This window comes from Onychomys torridus, chromosome 7, assembly GCF_903995425.1.
Source record: "Onychomys torridus chromosome 7, mOncTor1.1, whole genome shotgun sequence".
Taxonomy (NCBI): domain Eukaryota; kingdom Metazoa; phylum Chordata; class Mammalia; order Rodentia; family Cricetidae; genus Onychomys; species Onychomys torridus.
The window spans coordinates 99,137,629-99,164,110 of record NC_050449.1 but is presented as its reverse complement, the minus strand read 5'-3'; the positions used below and the strand labels follow the sequence as shown (position 1 = coordinate 99,164,110).

Below are 26,482 nucleotides of genomic sequence, written 5' to 3'. Positions count from 1 at the left end.
GTGTTCAGTCTGTGGCCCACAGACTGGTGGACCCACGGACAGCTGTGAATGCAGCCCGACACAAAACCATCTGCTGAATTTTTTTGTTAGGCTTTTTTTTTTTTTTTTTTTTTTTGGTCATGATTTGTTCTGTGTTTTAACTCACCACACAGCTCTCAAAGGTGACAATGTTTGTCATGATGTCCAAAGGGCAGACACAGTGCTGGGAAGATGGCTTGTTTGTACAGTGCTTGTCACGCAAGCATGGTGACCTGAATTTGATCCCCCAAACCCACGTGATAAGGCTAGGTGTGGTGAGTGCCTTTAGAATCCCAGGGCTGGGAAGCTGGCTGGGCTCTCTGGCTGGCCAACATAGGCTAATTGGTGAGCTCTGGAAAGACCGTTTCAAAAACCAAACGTATAGCACCAGAAGAAAGACGTTGTGTGAGATTGACCTCCAAATGCACATGTACGAGTGTATACACACCACATACACCACACATACACACCACACACACACACACACACACACCACACACACACACACCACATACACACACACCACATACACACACACACACACCACACACACACCACACACACACCACACATACCCACACACACCACACACACCACACACACACACACACACACACACACACACACACACCACACACACACACACACACACACACACCACATACACACACACACACCACATACACACACACACCACACATACCCACACACACCACACACACACCACATACACACACACCACATACACACACACACCACACACACCACACACACACCACACATACCCACACACAACACACACACACACACACACACACACACACACACACACACACACACACAGGTTTAATACACCTTTGATCATCTGTGGCTCTCAGCTCCTTGCTGCTGCTGGCACTGACGGGACTCTAATCAAGGCTGGCCTTCATTGTCCAGCTTAGGCATGCCCCCGGCTCCCCCGAGCGTGCAATCATCCCTTTTTTCCTACACACCTAGTAGTGAACACAGCCCTGCTTGGGAGTTTTCTCAGGACCTTGCTTAGGGCAAGACAGACAGACAGGTGCTGACACAGGCCAGCACGGAGGGCGGGGAATTCAGAGAACAGCTTTAAAAAAATAAAACAAAAAAGCCAGACCTGGCCCTGTTCTCTGGGAAGGATCAGGTCCACATTTGGTGATTATCTTCCGACCCTCCTGGAAGATGCCGGCGAAGAAAATTGCCCTTCACAGCCAACCTTTGTTCTGTGGGTCCCGTTTTTATCTATCTTCTCTCTCTTTACTGTGCGGAGAGATGGAGAATTTTCCCATCTCTCCTCCCACCCACACCGCCCAGGAGCCCGGGATTGGTGGTTTGGCAGCATGTATCGAACACCTGCCAGATACCGGTGAAGTAAAGCAGGACAGAGCAAGGCAGGCGGAGCAACCCGGATGGCCAGGCGTGAAGGTGCCGCTGTTCCCAGTCGTTGCTCTGGGCTATTCTGCTGTGGGTCCCCGGCAGAAGTTCCGGTTATAGAAGTGGCGGTTGTCCCTAGTCAGGGCTGTGCACAGTTGGGCCCAGAAGCTGCCCTGCCCGTTGGGCTGCTGGGGCCAGAAGAGCACACTCTGGCGGCAGAGGCGCTGGCGCAGGCGCACGTAGCGGGAGCGGTGCGCATCGGGGCGCAAGATCACCAGCACCACCACGTCCTTGCGGTCCTCCAGCAGGCGCTGTTGAGCCAGCAGGAAGCTGGTGCGCAGGAGGCCACTGACCCTGTCCGTGTGGGCCAGCACAAACAGCGTCTTGCGGCTGCCATAGATGGAGGCCCAGAGATTCTCGAAGAGCGACTGGCCCGGCAGCCAATCCCGGTCCTCCAGGCACAGGCGCAGGGCTCGGTGCCCGCGCCGCTCCTCCAGCCGCACCCTCAGCTCGTTATACACCCAGTCGGCCACTGCGCTCTGCGCCTTGTCGAACACTACAAAGGCATCGTAGGGCAGGGCTTGGGCGCCGCGCCGACCCCGGGCCAGTAAAGGTATCCATGCCAGGCACAGGTGGAAACAGTACCAGACGTCCCAGCCGCAGAGATGCTGCAGTAATGGCACCGCCATGCCCACAGCCACAGCCAACAGTGAAAGGCCAAAGCAATCCCAGGAGAGGACTTCATCCAGGCACAGCCGCAGGTCCTGCGCGAAGATGCTACGGCCCTGCAGCTGGCCGGGACTGCCACACCTCACCTGGTTGGGCAGGCCGGGCACTTTGGTCTGTACCTCCAGCAGGAAGTCCACGAAGGCCGCCCCACAGGCACAGTGCAGAGGGTTGCTTCTTACGTCTAGCATTGTCAGGTTGGGCACTATGGGCCCAAACCAGGAGCGATCCACTGTCTTGAGGTTGTTGTCACTGAGGTTGACTTCCTTCAGCTCCACAGCCAGAGCAAAGAAGGCTGGGGCCACAGAGATAATACTGTTGCTACTCACATCCAGTTTCTGGAGCAGGGTGCCATTAGGCAGGGTGCCGTTGGTCAGGGCCTTTAGCTGGTTTCCTGCCAGGTCCAGAACTTTCAAGTTGGGCAGGAAGGTCAGGCTGCTCCAGTTAAAGAAAGACAGGTAATTGTCACGGAGATTCAGAATCCTCAGGCTCTTGGGGAGGTTGTCGAGGTTCTGGGGCAGGAGGATATGCAGACGATTCTGAGACAGGTCCAGCTGGTAAAGGCGACGCAGATCCCGGAAGAATTGGAGGTAAAGGTTCCCCTCACCCCACATGAGGCCTACAGCATTGCCACTGAAGTCTAGGGACCTCAGCGAGGTACTGCGAAGATGTGAGGACACGCGGCTGTGAATGTCATTGTGTGCCAGGCTAAGGTACTGCAGCATGGACAGGCGGGACACAAAACTAAAGTTGTGGCCAATACCCTGCATGCTGAAGGGCTGGTTGTTGTAGCTCAGGTCCAGGGCCTGCAATTGTGGGAGTTCAGTGAACGAACGCCCGTGATACAAGTCCAGCTTGTTATGGGACAGGTCTAGCACCTGCAGATTGGTCAGCAGCAGGAACTGAGAGCCATTGACAGCCTGTGCAATACTGTTGTGGCTCAGGCTTAGGCACTGGAGGTGTGAGAGGTTGACGAACATCTCTGGCTTGACTACCACCAGGTTGTTCCGAGACAGATCCAAGGTAAACTTGAGGTTCCTGCACCTGACCATGAAGTCCTTAGAGCCAGGGGTGCTCAGTAGAGTTGGGGCAGGAACCCCAGACCCCAGACTCTCCTGCTCCCCATTGTCTGCTTCTTCAGGGGTGGCTGCTGACATTATCAAAGACCCACTGATGCGGTTCTCTGACAGGTCCACAAAATGAAGGTTTGGGAAGGTACCGAAGATGCTGAGCTGGGCCTGGTTGATGAAGTTCATCTGAAGATGCAGGGTGTGGAGGTGGGGCAGATTGGTCAGTGGCCTGAGTGTGTTCTTGTTGAGCAATCGGAAGAAGATGCCGTTCAGGTTCAGCTCTTGCAGTGACACCAGACCCTCGAAGGACTTTGTCAGGTGGCGCTTGGCAAATGATATCTTCTTGCAATAATTGAAGGACAGGTCGAGCTTGCGCAGGCTTGTCAGGTTCTGGAAGACCGTAGTCTGGGTAATACAGTCGTAGAGAAAGTTCTCACTTAGGTCCAGCACTGAAAGGTTGACGAGGCCTTGGAACCAGGAGGAGCTCAGCGTGTGGAGAGAACTGTCCTTCAGCACCAGGCCTTCGAGGTGGCTCAGGTGACGGAAGGTCTCAGGGTGCAGCTGGAGGGACTCTTGTCCACATTCTGTACAGGGGTTGAAGGCATGGTCGCAGCGGCGACAGTTCCCACCCACATCAAGTACTCGCAGGGAGGTCAGATTGGCGAGGTCTTCAGGTACCAGCTTGACAATGCGGTTATAAGACACCAGTAGGTACTCCAGGCTGGGGGGCAGTTGGCGGGGCACCTTTTCGAGGTTGTTATACTTGAGTGACAAGTGGGTGAGATTGCTCAGGCCCAGGAGAGCACCTGGGGCCACCTCCACTGCCGTACCGCAGGGATTCTTGTAGTAGCAGTTCCCATCCATGAAGAGAAAGCGCAGGTTGTACAGGCCAGCGAGGCTGGTAGAATCTAGTACCAGGATGTTGGTGTGGCTCAGGCTCAGGTTCGTTAGGGAGCTGGGCAGTGGGGGTACAGTGGTGATGCCATTGTAGCTCAGGTTCAGCTCTTCCAGTGTACGCACAACCACGAAGGTGTTGCGCTCGATGGTCATGTGGCAGGGGAAGTGCATGGGACTGAGGCCCGTGGGCGGGCAGTTCCATTTGAGGTTCAGGTGCCGCAGGTTGGACAGGTGGACGAAGTCGGAATTATGCAGGTGGTGGATGCGGTTGGAGATCAAGGAGAGGCTGGTGACGTTGGAACGGGCAGCCTCTGCCGAGAAGCGGGGCACAGACTTCAGGAACAACCAGTTACAGTCTACCAGGCCACGAGGCTTCAGCTCACAGGGCAGGAAGGCAGGCAGGGTGCCCAGGGCCACGACTTCGGCCAGCACTGCAGCTTGTATCAGGAGAGACAAGGGGTGAAGGGTCCTGTGACAGAGAACCTGTGAGAGCCAGGACTGGGTGAGTGTCTAGTGTTATCCTGCCCACCTCTCCTACCCTCTCTTCCTCACTAGGGCATCCTTCAAGGCTTCCAAATCCTTTCCAAGTGCCCCACCCTCCAGCCTCCTTCCGCCTGCTCAGAACTGCTCCTTGGTTTTAGGCTCAGCCACTGACTCAGGATTAGGACACAGAACCAGGATTGGGCCTGAAATCCAGACCCTAGACTTGGAGCTTTTTGCTGGGAACGCAAACCATAGCAGGGCCAGGACAGAATCCGACAGGCCCAGTGGGCCTCTCACACTTTCTCTTCCTCTCCTCTGGGGCCTCAGCTCTTTTCTCCTGAACACAGCAGCTGCCTGGGCTCTGCTCCTGCAGCCTCCCTGAAGCTGTGTTCCACTCACTTCCTGGCCTCTCCTTGGCCAAAGGGCGGGGAGCTCCGAAGCCCCCTGAGATGTAGCTGGCTCCTCGCTGGTACGAACTAGCTTTTTTTAACCTCCATTTGCTTCCCCAATCTGACTTGAGAACCTTCAACCTGCTGAGACTCAGAAGGCCCAGAGGGAGCAACGGGCAGCGGGTCTGCTGTGTGTAAGGTCAGCCGCCACCATGGACTGAAGTCCCAGGCCTCAGCCTCCCTACCCACCTAGCACCCTCCCTGCTCAGAGAATGACTTTTGTTCCAATTTCCTTAGGGGTCCATGAATATCCCGAGGGCACCGAGTGGACTGTCCTTTCCACTGTGACCTTTCGAACATCATCCCCTCCCGTGACACCCACCCCCTGGGGGGCTGAGAACTGCAGTCCTACCATGTTGGGAAATGGAGTCTTCTCTAGAGGGTCCCTCTGACAAGCTGGGCGGCAGAGAAGGATGTTCCACCAGGGTCCCTTAGAGAATTGAGGAAGTGATACTTTCACTACAGCTTGATAGATACTTTATCCCTACCCGGGGAGGGCAGGTGGTACCGTGAGTCACAGGTCATTTGCATAGTCAAATGGCAGGCAGGCAGGCCGGCCTCTTCACCCCTTCCTCTTTCCATTCTCTTCCTCACCCCACAGTCAGCCATGAGGGCTTCATATCTGTCCCCTGGGAGGTATGGGAAGGAACCAAAGCCCAGAGTCCTGCCCAAGGTCAATGAGAAACCAGGGTCTAAAGTAGCTTGGCAGAGCTAGGCTGAGTGTTGACACCCGCATGGAAGGTGTCACCTCACTCTCATGCCTCTGTGCTTGCTCTGTGGGTACGCCCAGGGCAGGCTCCCCCACCTGCTCCTTCCCTAGAACTCTGAGGAGCCTCTGTGAGCCAGAGGCTGGAGCCAACATCTATCTGCCTTCACCACTGCAGCAGCCTCGATATCTCTTCCGGGAATAGTAGCTCCTGCTCTGTATCCCCAGCCCCCCGCCCCCCCGTAGCCCATCAGACCCCAGTGGCTGGTCCACCTGGAACTCTGGGTGATCTTGCTGTTGTGTGGCATGATTCCTGGCGAGATGCGTGCAGATGTGTACTCACCTGAGAAAGGCAACCAATGACAGACCAAAGCTGAGGTCAGCACCCGAGTCCCAGTTGGCTAGCCGGTGAGCTTTCCTGGAGTTATGGACACAAGGTATGGGTGAAGGCTCACTTAAAGGGACAGACATGACTCAGAGACCACCAAAAGCCCACCCCAGCATGGATTCCACAAAAGCTGGAAACCTGCAGCTTTGTAGCCCAATCGGGTGGCAGCTCACAAATGTTGGAGAGGGAATTTTCTAGGCAACTCAGCTGGTCAGAGCCTTTTCCAGGCAGCTCAGCTGGTTTCTGCTTCTTTCAGGCAGGTCCCTCTTACCCATCCCCCACTCCCCACCCTACCCCCCCCCCGCTTGTCTGACAGTGCCTCTCAGTGGTCCTTACTGTGAGTACCAGCTTGGGGATCGAGGGCCTAGTGCATCTGATCCCTCTCAGGGACTTCCTGAAGCTTTTCAGTTGTTCACATCCTGAGTTTTAAGGAGCTTCCCCGAAGGATGGGACGCCTCCCTTGGAGGAAAGTGCTATGCAACACTGACCACACAATTCTTCCCACTCTCCTTTGGCCCAGGTGACTGGAACTCAGATGGTTCAAGCCCAAAGCCCTAGAAAGCCCCGGGAATCTTAAGCCCTGATACTGTCCCTTCAGAAGCTGCCCACTGCTCACAACCCTGCACACCTATCTGCCTGCCTGCGCTGACGTCGTCTCTAACATCACCCTGGTCCTGCTCTCTCGTCTCCTGCAGCCTCTTCACTGTAGCCGTGAGTTTCTCGGGTCCTGCCTGGCTCCCTGCAGTCCAGAACAATCTCTCACTTGAGGTCCCGCAGCCACTCAGACCCAAGTAAACACACAGAGGCTTGTATTATTTACAAACTGCATGGGCTATGGCACGCTTCTTGCTAGCTAGCTCTTATACCTTAACTCATTCCTATTTATAAGTTGCCACGTGGCCGTGGTTTTACTGGTACTTTCATGCCTTGCTTCTCCTGGCGGTGCTGGTGTCTCCCTCAACTCTGCCTTTCTCTTTCTGTCTCTCTCCTTGGATTTCCTGCCTGCCTCTAAGCTGCCTTACCATAGGCCAAAGCAGCTTCTTTATTAACCAATGGGAACAACATATATGCACAACAGAAAGATATCCCCAGCAATTCACATTGAGCCCCTGGAAAGGCCTTGTGTATACGTGTGTGTGTGTGTGTGTGTGTGTGTGTGTGTGTGTGTGTGTGCATGTGTATATGTTGCCTGGACCACTTGCAAGCCTAGTGTCAGAGGAGGTCAGAAGAGCACATCAGATCTCCTGCAACTGGTGCTATACACAGCTGTGAGCTGCCATGTGTGTGCTGGGAACTGAACCTAGGTCCTCTGGGAAAGCAATCAATGCACTTAACTGCTGAGCCATCTCTCCACCTTCTCTGTTCAAAACTTCCATTCTGGGTCCCTCCTCTACCCAGGTCCCTCCATAACTGTCTGGAGCCCTAGTCACTGTCCAAACAGTAGCCCAGGCTCTATGCTCCCTGCCATTCCATTTCTCCCCATCTGCTGACAGCCACCCTGGCTTTTTGTTGTTTGGATGTATCTCTGCACTTTCTAGCTTCGGGGCCTTTGAACATTCTCTTCCTTCTGCCTGGACACTCTCTTCCCCAGATTCTCCACATGGTCCATTTTATTTTCTGCCTTTATACACTGCTCATACCATCCTCTCTTTCCATGGGGCCTTCCCTGACCTTCTCATGGACCTCTTAGCTCAGCGACACACCCGTTCTTCCAGCACCACAAGGATGATGCAGGAGAATGAGAGTTCAAAGCCTGCCCGGGCCACATAGTGAAACCCTGACTCAAAAGAAATACAGACGTAAGTGAGCCTGCCAGCCCAGGCCTGGCTTGCCTGAGCACTGTGGCCTGCTGGTTTTCTCTTTGCTGCCACACCATGCCACCCACCTGTCATGCACTGCTGGATACTGTCTTACTCTCCTGTTGGAATGTTGACTTCTTGAGGATAAGAACCTCTACCTGTGTCTGTGGCACTGCTCAATATCTGCTGAGGCTATGTCCTGCCCACTCAGCTTTGGTGGTCAGGGTATCTCTGAGTGAAGTCTGAATAAATGAATGAATGAGAGAATAATGGGCCTTCCTCCCGAAAGGGGCAGGGTTCTACATCAGTCTCCTGGCTCTGCCCAGACCCTCATCAGAGTGGTTTCCATAGTAAACAGTGTCCGCGGTGCCAATGATCGGGCTGGCTTGGCAGCTTGAGCGTCATCTGCGCTATCTTCTTGCCTGCCTGAGAACCAGTATTTGGGCTGAGTCTCCTGTGGCTCTTTGCCAGGGTCCCAGATTTTCTACCCATAATCCTAGGGGCTTTAACAGGGTACAAAAGGGCCCCTGCAATGGGACAATGTTCTGATCCAGGAGAAAGGACAGTATCCACTCAGCAGCCAAATGTTTCTCCAGCCCTCCTGTCCTGAGCTAGGAGGTGTCTGTCTACCCATTCTTCAGAGGCATAGACTGACCCCTGGCTTCTGCTGAGTATCAAACTTGGGCACTTTCTCAGAGGCTAAGTGACTCCTCATGGACCACAGAGTCAGTGTGCATTCCTTGGGAATAGGAAAGCAAGCCTGAAGACGGGCACAGGGATGCTGACAACATGGTCAAGGACACATAGGACTGGAGACTCCAAGATACAGGTCGCTAGAATACCCATTATAGCCTTGGTGCCATGAAAACCCAGCCAGAGAGCCCTCACCCAGGGTGGTAGGATCAACAGTGCCTTCTTAGGAGCCAAATGTAGTGACACACACCTTTAATCTTGGCACTCAAGAGGCAAGAAACAGGTGGATCTCTGTGATTTTGAGGCCAGCCTGGTTTACATAGCAAAGCTCCAGGCTAGCCAGGGCTACATAGTAAGATTCTGTCTCTGTGCAAGGCCCTGGGCTCGATCCTCAGCTCAAAAAACAAACACTGAAGCCGGGCCGTGGTGGCACTCACCTTTAATCCCAGCACTTAGGAGGCAGAAGCAGATGGATCTCTGAGTTCAAGGCCAGCCTGGTCTATAGAGCTAGTTCCAGGACATCTAGGGCTGTTACACAGAGAAACCCTGTCTTGAAAATACCAAAACAAACAGTGCCTTCTTAGGGATCCACCTTCTAATTCCTCCCATGCTACATTATTGTAGGGGAAGTGTGGACAGGAAGCTGAGAAAGTGTTTGTTATAAAGCACCGGGTACTGTGGATGTAGCTTAGCTGCCACACTACTTGCTTAGCATTCACAAGGCCTTGGATTTGATCTCCGACACCCCATAAGCTAGGCACAATGGTGCATGCCTCTAGAGGTTCAAGATCAGCCTCAGCTACAGAGCCCATTGGGAGGCCAGCTTGGGGTACATGAGATTCTGTCTCAAAAATCCACCCAACAAATGAAACAGAGACAGAGGCAGGTGTGGTGATGTGTGCTGGTAACGCCAGCATCAGGGAGGCTGAGGCAGGATGATCGTCTCAGTCACTAGACAGTGAGGCCCTGTCTCAAACACAACACTAAGATGTTAAAGATGAAAAGGTGTGACAACAGACGGAGGCACAAGGCCAGGGAAGCACAGAGATGCAGGATCTGGGTCTTCAAATTCAGAGCTAAGAACACAGCCGGAGGCCAGCTGTCTGTACCATGGTGTTAGCCTTGTCCAGCCTCCAGATCTGTACAAATAAATGTGCAAGGTTTTCTTTTCCTTTTTTAAACAGAGTTTTGCTCAGATTGGGCTCAAACTACCTCTTTTTCAAGCCACCGAGTTTGTGGTAACTTGTCACAGCACTCACAGGAAACAGAGACACCCAGATGTCCATAACCTCATGGAAGTGTGTGGGCCTCCTGGGCAGGGCTTCTCCCTCACTCTCAAAGTATCTCCCGTACATCTGAGGCCAAGAGTGCTTGGGCTTCACCCTAGCAGGCCAGCAAAGCCCCTTCTGAACAAGCAAAAAGACAACCATGCAAACAAAGGCCCCAATTCAGAGTCAGGCTCAGTATTGATTTAAAAATATTTTATTCTTTAGAAAATACAGCGTTCAACCATCCCTTCCTGTGACATCTGGCCCCTGCCAACCGTCCCTACGCTCTGTGGCCAAAGGCTTCTGGACTGAGCTGGGACCACAGCATCAGACTGGAGGCTAGGTTCATGCCAGGCCCCCCGACTCAGACCCCTTGAAAGAGCCAGGAAGGGGTCTCCAGCCACCCTGTGCACACAGATGAAAGAAAGGGACAGCCACAGGGCAGGGTCACGAAGTGCTGGTCCAATGGCCCTTGAAAGTAGCACATGTGTTCAGTCACTTGCCCTCCTGTCCCACAGGAACCAATTCCTTAGAGCCCAGGCTAGGGAGGAAGGGGGTGCAGGGATGGTAGGGCGGCAACCCAGCAGTCCACATGCCTGGCCCTGTTCCCAGTCCAGACACCTAGCTGTCATCTCCATTCTCGCCGGGGCCCCGGATGAGGCGCTTATGGCCCCGCTTGCCCCCAGGGCCTTTGGGCTTGGCGAATGCCTGCTTGAAGGCATGCTGCTTGGGATGCACCTCATCGTAGAGGAAGTCGGCTGTCAGCTCTGTCCCATCACCAATCTCAATCTGCATGGAGCAAGACAGAAGCCGTCACTAAGCTGAGGGTCCAACACACACCACTCTTAGGAAGTCTCACTCCTCCAGTCAACCCTGACATCTATCTTAGGTCACCAGAGGATATATAACGCAGGGCTGTTACCCTGCTGGCCCAAGTCAGCTTCTCCCAGTCACCTAAGACCTAAGGAAAGGAGGTTGGGCTTGTGTATGTCTTGGCTGTCCCACATCTTCGGCTCCCTACCCATCCAATGTTGCAGCAATGGATCCCATACGGACTTAGGACTCCAGGGTCCCACACGGAGAGTGCGGTGATGGACACAGGCCATACCTTCTTAGCTATGTCCAGCTGGAAGTCTTGCTCTACAGAGTCGAGGAGACGGTTCTTGCAGCTGGAATAGAGCATGCGCTCCTTAATGCTGCACTTGTACCCCGGCATGGAGTAGATGAACACTGTGGAGGATGAGGAGGTGAGCCCACACAGGCTGGGGCACCTGCATGCCTCTACCCCCATAGCAGGACCAAGCAGTGGCTTGTCACTGCTGCTCCTGGCCGGTGCAGAATTGAGGTCCCTGCCATTGCTACTCACCCACAGACTCAAGGGAGTCACCCTCATGGGTATGCTTGTATAGGAAGAAGTGGTAGCGGGCAGCATCTTGGGGAACCCGTGAGGGCAGCTGGGCCACATTTGTGGGCTCTGTGTGTACCAGCTCAATGGTCTCCCGTTCCAGGTCCAGCTTCTGAGGAGGAGAAGGGGTGGTGTGAGGGCACCACTGTACCCACTAAGAAACAGGACTGGTAGGCGGGCCAGAGTGTTTGGGGGTCCTTCTCCCCGGGGTCCCCTCCCCAAGGCTCGACCTCAGGCTGCAGGGGTTATTCTAAAGAGACCTTCCAGGCCTGGCCCTAACTCTGCCCCTTTGAAGGTTCAGCTAAGGATGAGCCCCCCCCCCCCCCGAGATCCCCTTCTGGGGTGGTGTGGAGGACTGTGACCTCAGCTAGACGTTGCAATGGCTCCATCCTCAGAGGCAAAGCCCCAGGAAAGTGGAAGGGAGAGCCAGCCTGCGTGGTCAGAGGTGGCAGAAGAACTCTGCCTGGGAAAGAGGTAGTCAAGGGGGTTACAGAGGAACTGTTTACAGGATGTCTGTTGTGGCCAGGATTTGGGGGCAGGGAGAGGAGAGAAAAACAGTACACTCTTTTTTTTTTTTAGAGAGAAAGAAAAAGAAAAAAAAAGGCAGAGGCAGGTGGATCTCTGTGAGTTCAAGGCCAACTTGGTCTACAAATCGAGTTCCAGGACAGGCACCAAAGGAGAAAAAATAAAAGAAACAGTCTTGTGCAGATTAGGTTGATCTCAAACTCCTTATGTAGCCAAGGATGACACTGAGCTCTGATGCTCCTGCCTCTGCCTCCTGAGGGCTGAGATTACAGGTGTGTGCCACCACACCCAGTTCTGTGTGCTGCTGCTGAGGATCAAATCCCAGTGAATGGCAGGCAAGCGCTCTGCCAACTGAACTACATCCCCGGTCTAAGAACAACACGGACCAGGTTGGGGACTTAGCTCAGTGGTAGAGCGCTTGCTTAGCAAGTGCAAGGCCCTGGGTTTGATCCTCATACATACAAAACAAACAAACAAACAAACAAAAACCACGGATTAGAGGAACCGCTCAGGAGATGGGGATTGGGCTCTGTGCCCATCTGCAAACACATAACCAGGAGTAGGGGAAGCCCACGGTGCCTGGCTGTGTGTCGTGGACACGTGACACGCCTGTGCACCCACCAGCTGGATATAGTTGACTGTCCTCTGCTTGAGTTGCTGGAGGGCCCGCTGGGCCTCAGGCTGCAGGGGGAAGGCCAGGCCCTGCAGGGTCTGGTGCTTGCTTTCCACGCTGATCTCCGTCTTCACCTGGGGGTGGGGCGACCATGAAGGAAAGCCTTACTACCCAGTTGCAGCCTACGGGGGGTGGGGGGGGGGGGGGGAGGTAGCAACTCCCAGCACACACCCTGCACACCCACCTCGTTGATGCGGATCTGCTGGAGCTCTCTCTCTGCCGAAGTAAGTGGGGCAGGTGCCGCACAGGACGACAGGTGTTTCTGGTACCCCGCCAAGGAGAGGTCGTCCTGTGGGGCAGGCTCAGAGGTAGAAATGGACACCCCAGGCAGGCAGGCATAAGCCCACTGTGTATCTCAGCTTGTAGCTCTCAGATTCCCCATCCTTCCATTTCTTTTATTTGAGAAAGCTTTTTTTTTTGAGCTGAGGATCGAACCCAGGGCCTGGTGCTTGCTAGGCGAGCGCTCTACCACTGAGCTAAATCCCCAACCCGAAACAGCATCTTATGTAGCACCAAAGCCAGCCTCAAACTCACTACACAGTCAGCAATGACCTTGAACTTCTGATCCTCCTGTCTCCACTTCCTGAGAACTAGGAATCAACCCAGGGTTTCATGCATGCTAGGCAAACACTGTGTCAACTATGGCGAGTCCTATTTTTCACCCTGAGCCTGGCACCGAGTTGCTGTGACCCTCACATAATGCCTCACCCTTGCATTCTGCCTTGGGTAACTAACCTTTACTGTCCCGAAGAGCTCATCCTTGATGTGGCCGCCTCCAAACTCCTTCTTCACTGTGGCTCGTGTGGCCGCATACAACATCTTCAGCCGCACCTGAGATGGGGCAAACTGTGAGGCGCCCGTGAGCCAAGCTGCCAACTGGAGCCAACGCGAGCCCCAGAAGAGGGAGGCAGGGCACGGAATCAGGTCATCTCACTGGTCCCATATTCCCAGCAGGGGGCGCAGCAGAGCTGTATCAGGCAGCTTTCGCCAGCAGGGGGAGCCTCCACCCAGCTCAAACGGCCCGAGTCAGGCCATTCAAACAGACAGGGTTGGGGGCAGACCCTAACTAACATTCCTTCCATTACCCTCCTTGAGCCAATCTCTCATCTGTTCTCCCCACTTCCCACCGGCCCCAAGCAGGGAGATGGGCAGTGGTGCCCAGGACTCACAGGTGAATTATCAGGTGACCAGGCCAGGAAGAGCCACTCGAAACCCTGGGCATTCTGAGAGTCAAGGCGGAAGAGGAGGTAGCAGGGCTCCTGGGCATCTAGCAGCGGCAGCACAGCCCTGTCGTAGTCCTGGTCCCAGCGTCCCACTGGCTCCTGCGAGGCACCGAGCACGAGCTGCTCTGGGGGCAGAGGCCGGGTGAGCCGAAGTGGCACATCCTACCTCCCCCTCTGCCTGGGGACCTCTGTCCTACGGATGTAGCTTTCTGAGCTATCTCAGACCTACTGGTGGCCACTTCACCCCACTCTCCCAGGAGCCCTCAAATCCCCAAAGTATGAAGTTGGATCCTGAGTGATGAATAGGAGTGAATGAACCAGGTCATGGTTGCCAGCTGCAGGTGGCTTCCTTTGCACACACCCCACACCTGCAAACGCTTGTATTCATGTACAGTCATGTATCTGTGCACACACAAACACACAAAGGAACACATTTATGTGCCCACTGCCAGCCACAACACAGTCCCCTCAAGGCATTCCTACACCGGTGCTGCTCAGTGCATTCTTTTTTTTTTTTTTCCCTCTCAAGACAGGGTTTCTCTGTAGTTTTGGTGCCTGTCCTGGATCTCGCGCTGTAGACCAGGCTGGTCTTGAACTCACAGAGATCTGCCTGGCTCTGCCTCCCGAGTGCTGGGATTAAAGGTGTGTGCCACTGTTGCCCTGTGTTCAGTGCATTAACTGTGTATGACTTCTTGCTCTCAACTCCCTTAGCCCCTGGCTCTGATATGCCCCTCAGGACAAAGTGCTAAGGGAGAGGCTACCACCCTAGCTTCAGCTCTCTCCCTCAAAGTAAAAAACCAATAGTAGCCAACTATTTTTTTAAGGCAAGGTTTCACTACATAGCCCCATTTGACCCTGAACTCACGATCCTTCTGCATCAGTCATCAGCCTCTTGAAGGCTTGGGATTACATGTGTGCATCATCATGCCCAGCTCCTGCTTGTGGTTATTTCATTTATTTATTTATTTGTTTGTTTGTTTGTTTGTTTGTTTATTTATTTCTGAGACAGGGTTTCTCTGTAGCTTTGGAGTCTGTCCTGGACTAGCTCTGTAGACCAGGCTAGCCTCGAATTCACAGAGATCCGCCTGTCTCTGCCTCCCGAGTGCTGGGATTACAGGCGTGCACCACCACCACCCGGCTTAGAGTAGGTCATCCAACCACAGTTTCAGGCTGAGACCTCTTTGGGACACCATACATGCACTTGGTCATACAGGCCAACCCAGAGGAAGAACTGGCCAAAACCGTGATCGTAGCTGGTCCCTGCCAGCACTTCACCAGATCCCACCAGGTCTTTTTGATAGGGACATGAATCCAGCTGCCTAAGAATCCAACATGCGAGGCCACCAGTCTAACCGCCTCTGCAGGCCCTGGCCTCTTTCCCTGCCCACCCAGAACTCAGATGGGAATCAGGGTTGAAAGTTAGCCGGACAAGACGGGCGGTGGCGGCGCACGCCTTTAATGCCAGCACTCGGGAGGCAGAGGCAGGCGGATCTCTGTGAGTTCGAGGACAGCTAGGGCAACACAGAGAAAACCAAAAACCAAACAAAACGAAAAGAAAGTGAGCAGCTATAGGCTGGTGAGGTTGGGGAACCAAACACAGTGTTGTTTACTTTATTGTTCATATTTTTTAAGGTTTTATTTACTTATTTTATGAGTGTTTTGCCTAGACTTATGTATGTGCATCATGTGTGTGCCTGGTACCCACGGAAATCAGAAGGTGTTTGATCCCCTGAACTGAAGTGGCAGATGGTTGTGAGCCACCATATCGAAGCTGAGCTGAATCTGGGTCATGAATGCTCCTAACTGCTGAACCATCTCTTCAGCCTCTTGTTCTCATTTGTAAGCCAGAATGTTTGAACAGGTGAGGTAACTCAGGGTAAAGGTACTGACCACCAAGCCTCCTGATGACCTGAGTTCAAACCCAGGGATATACACATGCACGCACCCACGTACACTAAATATAAATTTAAAAATAAACCAGGACTTGGGGGCTGGAGAGATGGCTCAGAGATTAAGAGTACTGGCTGCTCTTCCAGAGGTCCTGAGTTCAATTCCCACCAACCACATGGTGGCTTACAACCATCTATAATGAGATCTGGTGCCCTCTTCTGGCCTGCAGGCATACATGCCTGGAGGATACTGTATACATAATAATAATAATAATAATAATAATAATAATAATAATAATAATAAAAAACAACAAATCTTTTTTAAAAATCCAGAATTTTATTATTACTATTGGTATTTTTTAGACCAGGGCTCATGCAGTCCAGGCTGGCTTTCAACTTACTATATAGCCAAGAATGCCCATAAACTCCTGATTCTCACAACTCTACCTCCCAAGGCTTCATTTTTCTATTTGGAGACAAGTCTATATATCCTAGGCTGGCTTCAAACTTGAGTTCCTCCAGTCTCAGCCCTCTCAAGTGCCAGTATTATAGGCATATCCTATTGTGATGATACTTTATTTGTGATGAAATGTGATATTTTATTTATATGTTAATAAATAACATTGCCTGGAGATCAGAGGTCAAACAGCCATTAAGCAGAAGTCTGGTGGTGGTAGCACATGCCCTTAATCCAATCACCTGGTAGGCAGAGTCTCAGTGTGGTCAAGGACACAGCCAAGCATGGTGACAGTGCCTTTAATCCCAGTACCAACCATAGAGACCTGGAGGTCTGTATAGACAGGCAGTGACGAGGAAGTCACATGTGGCTGGACTTAAGAGTCAATGAGAAGGCAGAACAGAAAGGCAATAAAAACACAAGTCAGGCAGGAAGTAGCTCTCTCTGGGGAAGCTACTGCTGGTGGTAAGCTAAAGCTAGTTGTGGCTAGTGCTCTGATCTCTCTGGCTATTTCCTCTGTATTTGGCTCTGTGTTTCTTACTTACTAAGACTGTCTACACATCATGCCAAGCTATCACAGGAATTTCACATAAGAAGTGCAATTTAGGGTTGGAGAGATGGTTCAGCTGAAAACACTGGCTGATTCTCCAGAGGACCTGGCTTTGACTCCCAGAACCCAGGTCAGGCAGCTCACAACTGCCTGCGACTCCACTACCAGCAGATCTGATGCCCTCTTCTGGCTTCACTGAGCACTGTATTCACAGACACAGACACAGACAGGTGTTTGTTGTTGTTTTGTGTTTTAAAAAGAGAACTAGGGCAGTGGCGCACACTTTTAATCCCAGCACCCAGAAGGTAGAGGCAGACGTATCTCTGTGAGTTCAAGGCCAGCCTGGTCTACACAGAGAGTTCCAGGAGAACCAAAGCTATACAGAGAAACCCTGTTTTTGAAAACAAAACAAACAAAAAACCCAAACCAAAAATGAACTATAATTTAGTTTTTATAGAAAAATCAGGTGCTCCAGTCATACTCAACTAGAATGTAAAACCCCTAACCCAGGCATTCCCAGGTACCCCAACACCTGGAATGCAGAATTAAGGTAAGACTCTACCTAGAGACTCTTTATGTGTATGGGGACCATCTACAAGTGACATCTTACCTGGGAGGTTAAGGCACAGAGTCAATGATCTCCAGCTTCTCTTTGGGGGGGGGGGCAGGAGGCCTCATTTGTCACCTACCATAACAACCCCTACCCAGTCTCTGAGGGCATCTGGACAAAGCCCAGCCTAGCTATGGCCCTAAAGCCTGAGATGAATTCTGGGTCTGGCAGGCCTTGCTAAAGTGAATGGACACTGGGTGCCAGTGCCCAAGGGCTCACGACAGCATGACTGCTGAGAATGCCAGGATCACACCTCCGCCCCGCAGCCACACCCTCCCTGCTGAGGCAGCCGCTGGGCACAGAAGGAAGAGGGACTCCTTGTCTCCCCACCCCTATTTCAGCTGCAGACAGAGCCTCTGTCTTCTTGAATACTTCTACTTCAGGCCTTGTCTCAAGCCCCACACCCTCATGCCTCTAGCACCGCCTGGTAAGAACCCTGGGTCCCACAGTCAGTTCAAGGTCCCGTCAAGTACAGAATTACTCTGTCCTGTTTTCAGAATGAGCAAGACATGAGTTGTTGCTTCCCATTCTGAGGAAGGTCCTTGGCATCTCAGTCCTCCTACAGCCAGCAGCCTAGCCAGGTCCAGCCTGCCGACCACACACCTAAGCATGTATGCACACATGCAACATACATACAGTAGGTCTTCACTGGGTCCCTGCCATCTACTAGCCCAGCACCCTGACAAAGCCATCTCAAAAGTCACACAGCCTCGGAGAGATGGCTCAGAGGTTAAGAGCACTGGCTGCTCTTCCAAAGGTCCCGAGATCAATTCCCAGCACCCACATGGTGGCTCACAACCATCTGTAATGAGATCTGGTGCCCTCTTCTGGTCTGCAGGAATACATGTAGGCAGAACACTGTATCCGTAATAAATAAATAAATCTTTTTTTAAAAAAAAGGTCACTCTAGGTACTGAGGCTGAACACAACCACAGGACAGAGCTCTGCACGAGAGTGATCCCTACCTGTAGGACCCCCATAAGGCTCCTCTGTGAGTGGCCCCATTCCATTCTCAGATGCAGAAAATGAGGTCTAAAGGGGGCCGGAAGCTAACACCCATCGTTCCTATCCCCAGAAGCAACTGGGTTCAGCCTCCATCCCATGCCCCAGCATGTGGGGGACACTCACCGTCCTCAATGACAACTTTGATGAGTCGGATGGAGCCAGCCCGGGCCTTGGCAAAGAATTCCTTTAGCTCTTCAGTGGCTACAAGCACAAGAAACATAGTCGTTGGTGGTGAGCAGGCAGAGTGGATACGGATGAGTCTGGGTCTGCTGGTGTCCCGTGGGGTCTGATGGCTGCTGGGCTGGGAAGTGGGTTAAATATGGTTCCCCCATGTGACTGGGAACCTGAGACAGCTACTGAACACAAGCTCCCAAATTTAGCTAGCAGGAGTGGCAGGCAGATGGCCTGCTGGCTGGGATCGCTCTGCTGACAGGAAGGGCAGGCAGGAATGGGGCAGTCCACTTGAAGATGGAGAAAGTTCTAAGACAAGACAAGCTGGTGAGAATGAAGGGCACCCACCTGTCCCCGACCACAGGGTGATCCAGCAGTAGATGAACCCCACTCAGCTGGTCAATGTAAGTGGACACGCTCATTTAGACGTTCAAACACGCGCACGCACGCACGCACGCACGCACGCACGCACGCACGCACCAGACACAGCTGCAATGTGTCTACACCATGTGTACAGGCAATATAGACAATTTATACAGACATGGGTGTAGATGACACAGGAATGCACTTGGACTCCAAGCCCCCAGCCAGTTTGTTCCAAAGGAGGGGCCCACCAGACCCAACACAGCCCTATCAAGGGGCAATAAAGCCTCAGCTGCCGGGCAGTAAGGAAGGCTTCCTGGAGGAGGAGTGGTACCTAGAAAGGAGACTCCATCTTGGAACCTGGGCAGCAGACCCGGAAGGTCACTAATGACTAAGGACACAGTGCCAAGGTGAGGACCATGGTCAGGGCTAGAGGACCATGAATCGTCTCAGCTCCACTAGTGGTACTGGAGTAGAAAACACAGTCCAAGTGTGTAAGGGACCTGCTTGGGTCTCTGGGTGAGTGTGACCTTGGGGCTGTCAAGGGTCAGAAGAATCCCAGCAGGAACACAGCTGGAGAGTTGAGATCAGAGAATATTTATAGGCCCTGGATTGGGCAGCTGATGGGCAGCTTAGGGGCGGGGTAGAGGGGCTTTAAGTAAACAAACGCTCAGGCATGTCCTCAGGTGCTCCCTGTTTACCCTGTGGAGTGGCCTTATGCCTGAATCTCAGGTTGGATACCACCATGAAGGTCACTGTGTGGCCAGGGGCCTAACAAAGTCTATCAAGCCCTGGGGACAGAGAAGCATGGCTTGGGGCTATACCCAAAGGGACATAGCCCCACTGGGCATGCATGGCTAATAACCATCAGTAGATGCTTGAAGCTTCAAGTCTGATCTTTGGGGCTCCAGCTCCCTCTTAGCTGTGTGACCTCTGACCTCTCTGAACCTCATCTATAAAACAGCGCTAATTCCCTCAACTCAAAGGTCTGTGGTAAGGAGTACATGAGAGAAGGTGTTAGGGAATGGGACTTCTGTTAATAATTCTTTTCTTGATCTAAGGGTGGCTGTGTCTTATTGCTCCTCCTACCTGCCTAGACCTTGCAAGAGAGGCCAAGAAGCTCCCCAGAGGGAGGCTGACAAGCCCCTTCTACTGTTACCAGAGCAGACTGAAAAGCCAGCAGGGAAAGTGACATCCCTTCCTACCCCACCCCAGTAACCATCAATAATCTAGAGGCCAGACCTGGGACACCTGAGCCCGTGTCATCAAAGATTCATGCCTCCCTGCCCCCACCGTGCCCACCTCCAACTCTAGCAAGCCTCAGGTTACGCTCCTTCTCGGGCCTCACTCTTGAGGTCACCAGGCCTCCTCCTATGGCCAGGCCAAGGCTGGCACCTGATCCTCCAGGGTGGTCTTTCCTGCTATCTCCAGCAGGCCCCAAAGAGGAAGGTGCACACCCTCAAAGGCAGGCCTGTCTCTCAGCAGCTCAGACCAGACAAAGAGGAAGGAAGGGGCAGGCCACGCAGCAGTCTCTCACGGGCAGTTCCCCACTTTGAAGCTGACTCAGGAAAACTGGCCCTCCATCTCCAGGAGAGGATGGCCCACCTGTGGGAGGCCATCAGGTCCCTGCATGCTCAGGACAAGCAGGATGGGGATGGGGCGGGGGTAGGGGGGTGGGGGCAAGCCTCTGAACGCTATCCATTCACCAAGTAGCCACAACCGCAAGCAGGGATTCAGGCGGTCAGGCGGGTCGATGGTGGCAGCCCTGGGCAGGGGATCATGATGTGACAGGGGTGGCTGATGGCCAAACCAACAAGCTGTCTAGGCAAGCAGCCTGGCCTTCCCAACTGGCCAGGGAAGCAGCCCTTCCAAGCCAGTAAGAGATAGGGCCAGTGAGACAAGGTAGGGCCAAAACACCTGGCTCCTAGCTAGTGCTTCCGTTTTAGTCTATCTAAGGAGGAAACTGGGACTCTGGAGCGGAACTGTGGGTGTGACACTCTGGGCTGTAGAAGCTTCCTGTAAATGAGGGTGGAGACCGAAGCTCTCCTAGAAAGCCTGAATTCTGACCCTCTTCCCTGCTTCCAGCCTAAAGTTGGGGCTTTTACAATCCTGGTTGGAGCAGATCAGAGTGGAAAACAGAAGAAGTCAGAGGCCAAGGTCAGATGCGCAACTCTCCCCATAGTACTTAAGAAGAGGGGCTCTACGCCAGCTTTTGACCAGCCTAGTGCAGGAGTATGGGGGTCCTGGAAGGAGTAAAGGTCAGGATATCCTGTCCACATTTACACACAAGCTCATGTCAGTCATAAGACACTGTGCAAGCATCCACGATAACACACACACACACACTGAGATGTGCCTAAACTGTGCACACATGCAGACTCCCATAGACAGATGTGTGCACGCTGTCAGGAAACACTGATGATGTCTGAGATGGTCCATGGCACCTACAGTGTCCAAAACCAGCCACTAATGCATGCACACCAAGGAGCCTGGATAGGCATAACCAAGTCGCATCCAGATGTGCACACACAGGACTGTATACAGAGGACATGTGCACATGCATGTACACTTTTCCAGATGTGCACATCCGGGTACACCCCACCTCCAGAAAAGAACAAAAATACCCAGACGGGTACACACAGGCACATCCGCCCCCAGATGAGTACACAAGATACTTCCACCCTTGCTGTGTGCATTCATGTGCACCCACTCTCGGCTATGTACAGCAGTCTGTACTCCCCCAAGATGTGTCCATCCCAGGGACTCGCGGCTGCAAAGAAGAACAGGAATTTCCCTGGAGGGTGCGAGGAAGAGGAGGATGAAGGGACCAAGCTCGCAGACCAGGCGCGGCAGAGCCCTTGGGCCCCTTGTCCGCCCTCCATCCGCCCTCACCATGGATGCCGGTCTGGTGCGCCATGGCTCAGCGTTCGGCTCGCTCGTACCGTCGGAGCGCTCCGCTTGGTCCTGGCCCGGCTCGACTCGGCTCGCCTGGACCCAGAGCTCCGGAGGATGTGGCGGCGGCGCCCAGCTTCGCGCAGCTTCCCGGGCGGTGCCGCAGGACCCGCCCCCAGCGCGCTCCGCCCCCGGAGGGCGAGGCCGGCAGAGGCGGGCACTAGTGCCGCGCGTGCGCGCAGCGGGCACCGGGGTCCGGATGGCCGTGTGCCGTGCCGCTACCACCACTATGGCACAGAAGGGGCCTCCGGGTGCCCGAGGGGTGTGTGGGCGAGCGCTGGTAGGCCACAATCCAGGAGGCCTGTGGGCGGATCCGCGCTTGGGCGTGGGAGGGACTGTGCGTTTGCCTCTGAGGAGGTTTTGGGGGGGCGATCCAGGCGTCCCCCAATTTGTGACACGTGAGGGGAGCTCAGTGTAGGCGGCGCGCGCGCGCGTGTTAGTGTGTGTGGTCTTGATCCTCAGACTTTTCTTCATAGGTGGAAACCTAGACTGACCAGTCATCAGGTGCACGGTCAATGTGGTGGCTGGAGACATAACGCTGAGAAAATGAGGGGGTGAATTTTGGATCGAATACAGTAGGAGACCGGGGTGACCTAGTAGAGTGGTGGGAAGTTTTCCAAAAAGAAGGTGCATGTGCTGAGGCCTGTGGTTGAAGGACTGGAACTTTGAGAAACTTCCCAATTCCTAATGAACTCGTCTCCATTATCAGAGGCCTTTCCTGATGTTAATGCTAACAGCCATTTAGCCGCTAGTATTCTTAATTTTTTTTTCCTTTTGGTTTTCTGACACAAGGTTTCTCTGTATAACAATCCTGGCCGTCCTGGAACTCGCTCTGTAGACCAGGCTGGCCTGGAACTCACAGAGATCCACCTGCCTCTGCCTCCTGAGTGCTGAGATTAAAGATGTGCCCTAATACCGCCCGGCTTAATTTTTTAAATAAAGATTTATTTATTTTATGTATATGAGTGCTCTCTATCTACATGTATGACTTTATGCCAGAAGAGGGCATTAGATTTCACTAGAGATGGTTGTGAGCCACCATGTGGTCGCTGAGAACTGAATTCAGGACCTCTGGAAGAGCAGCCTGTGCTTTTTTTTTTTTTTTTTTTTTTTTTGCTTTTTGAGACAAGGGTTTCCCTGTGTAGCTTTGCGCCTTTTTCCTGGAACTCACTTGGTAGCCCAGGCTGGCCTCAGACTCACAGAGATCCACCTGGCTCTGCCTCCCGAGTGCTGGGATTACAGGTGTGTGCCACCACCACCCGGCCAAAGGTTTAATTTATTTATTAAATGTACACAGTGTTCTGTCTGCATATATTCCTGCAGACCAGAAAAGGGCGCTAGACCTCATTACAGATAGTTGTGAGCCACCATGTTGGGTGCTGGGAATTGAACTCAGGACCTCTGGGAGAGCAGCCTGTGTCCTTAACCCCTGAGCCATCTCTCCAGCCCCTAAAGATTTATTTATTTATTAAATATACAGTGTTCTGCCTGCATGTGTCCTTGCAAGCCAGAAGAGGGCACCAGCTCTCATTACAGATGGTTGTGAGCCACCCTGTGATTGCTGGGAATTAACTAACTCAGGACCTCTGGAAGAGCAGTCAGTGTTCTTAACCACTGAGCCATCTCTCCAGCCCCAGTAGCAAGTGCTTTTTTTTTTGCCCCCCAGAGCTGAGGACTGAACCCAGGGCCTTGAGCTTGCTAGGCAAGCACTCTACCACTGAGCTAAATCCCCAACCTGTAGCTAGTGCTCTTAACCATCTCTCCAGCCCTGAAGCTTGTTATTTAAAAATAGACAAATAGGACTGGACAGATGGCTCCGTGGTTAACAGCACTTGCTGCTACTCTTGCACAGGACCCGCGTTTGGTTCCCAGCACCCACATGACATAACAGCTCACAACTGTCTGTAACTCCAGTTCCTTCTGGCCTCCTAGGACTAGACACAGATGTGGTGCACAGAGATACATGCTGGCAAAACACTCAGACACACAAAACATTTTAAAAATGAAATAAAAAACTTTTTTAAAAAAGCCAAAAATAGATAAATTAATAGTCTGGCACTGGAGAGATGGCTCAGTCACATGCAGGCATATGAGTCCAGATTCCCAGCGCCAGCGTGAAAAAACTTGGCTTTACCCCCTGGGCCGGGCAGGGAGACCACGGGGACTATGAGGAGGGGGGTTCAAGGAGACAGGCCACTACCTACCTGGAGCTCATTTGCCAGCCAGCCCAGCTAAATGGAGAGCTCCTAGCTGAGTGAGAGAATTAAACAACAACAACAACAAAAACAAAAAAACAAAAAACAAAATAAAAGATAGATGGCTGGTGTCCACCATTGGTTTTTACATTACACTCGAACACACATGTGCACATAGTATATGTATACACCACACACACAAACAAAATAAAAAGGAAAACAAGCAATAACTAGTTAAAACAACATCCTAGGGCTGGGGATATGGCTCAGCTAACAGAGCTTTTCTAACATGTGGAAAGCCCTAGGTTCGATCCCCAGCATTACATAAACCAGGTGCGGTGGCAATTAACGGTAATCCCAGCACTAAGGAGACAAAAGCAGGTGGATCTCTGTGAATTCAAGGCTGTCCTGGTCTACACAATGTGTTCCTGACCAGCCAGGGCTACACAGCTAGATTCTGCCTCAAAAGCAAACAAACAAACAAATAGAAAAAAAGGTTCAAGATTAGCCTGGGCTACATAGTGAGTTCCTGGCCAGCCTGGGCCACATGGGACTCTGTCAACAAGCAATCAAGGAGTCAGAAAAAAATGGCAAACATGAAAACTGGACTGTATTTGGAATTTTACTTACCTGTAGGCAAAAATTTTAAAACTTTGGTAAGAATTGGATTGTCAAGGATGGGTAAATAGGCTATGGAAGCCTACGTCGAACAGTGTGATGACTGACCTTGAGTATGAAATTAAGTATCTAGGAGCGGAACCTTTGAGCTTTGTCTGTGAGGGCATTTCCAGAAGAGTTTAACTAGGAGAGGAGACCCGCCCTGAGTGTGGGCAGCATCCTGTCGGGTGGGGTCTGAATAACTAGGGAAGAGTCGCCTCTTCCTGGCCGCGGACCACTGGCCAGTTGCCTCTCATTCCTGATGGCCCTGCTTCGGGCCGCCTCCCCCGCGTGGACTGAACAAGATCTTCCTTCCGGTAGTTGCTTTTGCAGATACTTTGTTACAGCAAGAACTAAAGAGACTTAGGCCAACAGATCCTAGGTAACCCTGTCTTTTGTTGGAGCAGGGGGTGGGGTGTCACGCTGTAACTTTCTCAGACTTTGTCCCTTACTCATACCTGGATCAGGCACCACCTGGCGGAACCTTACTCTCTGTCACCTCCAGGCTCGGCCTTATCTCCATCCTGCTCCTATGCCCCGAGTGTGGCTGTTACTAGGTGGGCTCAGTAGGTTACCCCCCACCTGCAAGTTACTAAAGCAGCTCTGTTCCCTAAGACCCCTCCGCCTTGGGCAGGAGGAAATGCAGCAGAGGAGGGCTGGCTGACTGAAGGAAGTGAGGCCTACTGAGCCCTGACTGGGTTTAGGAGCAGAGGCAAGGGTAGAAGACGCCTCATCCATCCATCCTTGAGCCTTAAGAGATTTTAAGTTGGTTTCCTGGAGAAAAGAGGAAGAGAAATACCTTGAGCGGAGGTCTGACTCAGCTGCACTGTCATACTGCAAACCCTGGGCATCTAACACTTCCCCTCTGTGGGCCTGAGCTCTCCCTTCTGGACTTAGGTGACAGAAAGTGACAAGGCTCTGTCAATGTACAGACATAAAGGGGACACTGCTGCCAGCCCTCAACAGTGACAGCTACCTAGAGGTTAAGAGACATTCTGAACCAGAGTGATGCACTTGCCAGTAATTGTAGTACTCGGGAGGCAGAGGCAGGGGTGCCTAGTTTGAGGCCAGCCTGGCTTACAAAGCAAGTTCCAGGCTAGCCTGGGCTACATGGTGAAAGCCTGTCTCAAAACAAAAGAGATATCAGTGAAATTCTTTTTTCTCTCTCTTTTTTTTTTTTTTTTTTTTTTGGTTTTTCAAGACAGGGTTTCTCTATGTAGCTTTGGAGCCTGTTCTGGATCTCACTCTGTAGACCAGGCTGGCTTCGAATTTACAGACATCCACCTGCCTCTGCCTCTGGAGTGCTGGGACTAAAGGTATGCGCCACCACCGCCTAGCATCAGTGAAATTCTTACCCTTCCCGCAGCTCAAGGTTGTACCTTTGACAAGCTGGAAAAAGGAACTACACTCCCCTTTGAATTCCCATAGGTTCCTCTCGTCCGTCATTCACACTCCAGGGAGAATCTTGTACTGTCCAGAAAAGCTATCTTGACTGTAGGGGCAGCCATTGGGGAGTGGGCCTCTGGGCACGCTCTTAGTCAGTGTGTCGTCGCAGTCGCACATCGCACATCTCCAAGGACATACTGTCCCCGTCCTCCCCTTGCGTAAGACGGTTGCTAGCAGCGCGAGGCTGAGGCTCTGTGTGACTCTCGCCCAGCACCCACTGGAGATGACTTCACAGTTCCTAGAGTAGAGGGAAGGGTTTCCCCACTCAGAGTCCCACAGGTGCGGGTGAGCCTTCGTGCCTGCTCAGTGCCACTCTCGCCTGGCCTCAGTTTTCCTGCCTGTAAAGTGGGGTGGGTGAACGCTTTCCTTTTCTTACAAGGGGTGGCTGTGTTCACTGGCCGCACACCCTGGGGCGGGAGAGCCAGGAGGGGGCGTGGCCTCCCAGCCCAGGCCCCACCCCCAGGCCCGCTTC

At 52.8% G+C, this 26,482-nt stretch overlaps 2 protein-coding genes across 2 annotated transcripts; both read right to left on the bottom strand.

The window, feature by feature from the left end:
* Window positions 1-845: 845 nt before the first annotated feature.
* On the bottom strand, window positions 846-5,409 carry Tlr9 (toll like receptor 9). The gene is made up of 2 exons (XM_036193759.1): window positions 5,388-5,409; window positions 846-4,586 (listed from the first exon to the last, which is right to left on the bottom strand). Exons 1-2 carry the CDS (start codon window positions 5,388-5,390, stop codon window positions 1,491-1,493), a joined length of 3,099 nt encoding a protein of 1,032 aa, XP_036049652.1. The 5' UTR covers window positions 5,391-5,409; the 3' UTR covers window positions 846-1,490.
* Window positions 5,410-10,087: 4,678 nt separating this feature from the next.
* Window positions 10,088-21,856, bottom strand: Twf2 (twinfilin actin binding protein 2). The gene is made up of 9 exons (XM_036194366.1): window positions 21,653-21,856; window positions 18,350-18,427; window positions 13,662-13,840; window positions 13,228-13,323; window positions 12,677-12,781; window positions 12,441-12,566; window positions 11,256-11,406; window positions 10,998-11,119; window positions 10,088-10,678 (listed from the first exon to the last, which is right to left on the bottom strand). The coding sequence occupies exons 1-9, from the start codon at window positions 21,675-21,677 to the stop codon at window positions 10,511-10,513; spliced, it is 1,050 nt and encodes a 349-aa protein (XP_036050259.1). The 5' UTR covers window positions 21,678-21,856; the 3' UTR covers window positions 10,088-10,510.
* Between the last annotated feature and the right edge of the window lie 4,626 nt (window positions 21,857-26,482).

Coding starts and splice junctions, on each gene's coding strand:
- Twf2 (XM_036194366.1), bottom strand. CDS start 21,677: ATGGCGCACCAGACCGGCATCCATG. Junction 13,841..18,349: donor CAAAGTTGTCATTGAGGACG/GTGAGTGTCCCC, acceptor CTCTGCCCCCAG/AGCAGCTCGTGCTCGGTGCC. Junction 12,782..13,227: donor AGCTCTTCGGGACAGTAAAG/GTTAGTTACCCA, acceptor CCTGCCCCACAG/GACGACCTCTCCTTGGCGGG.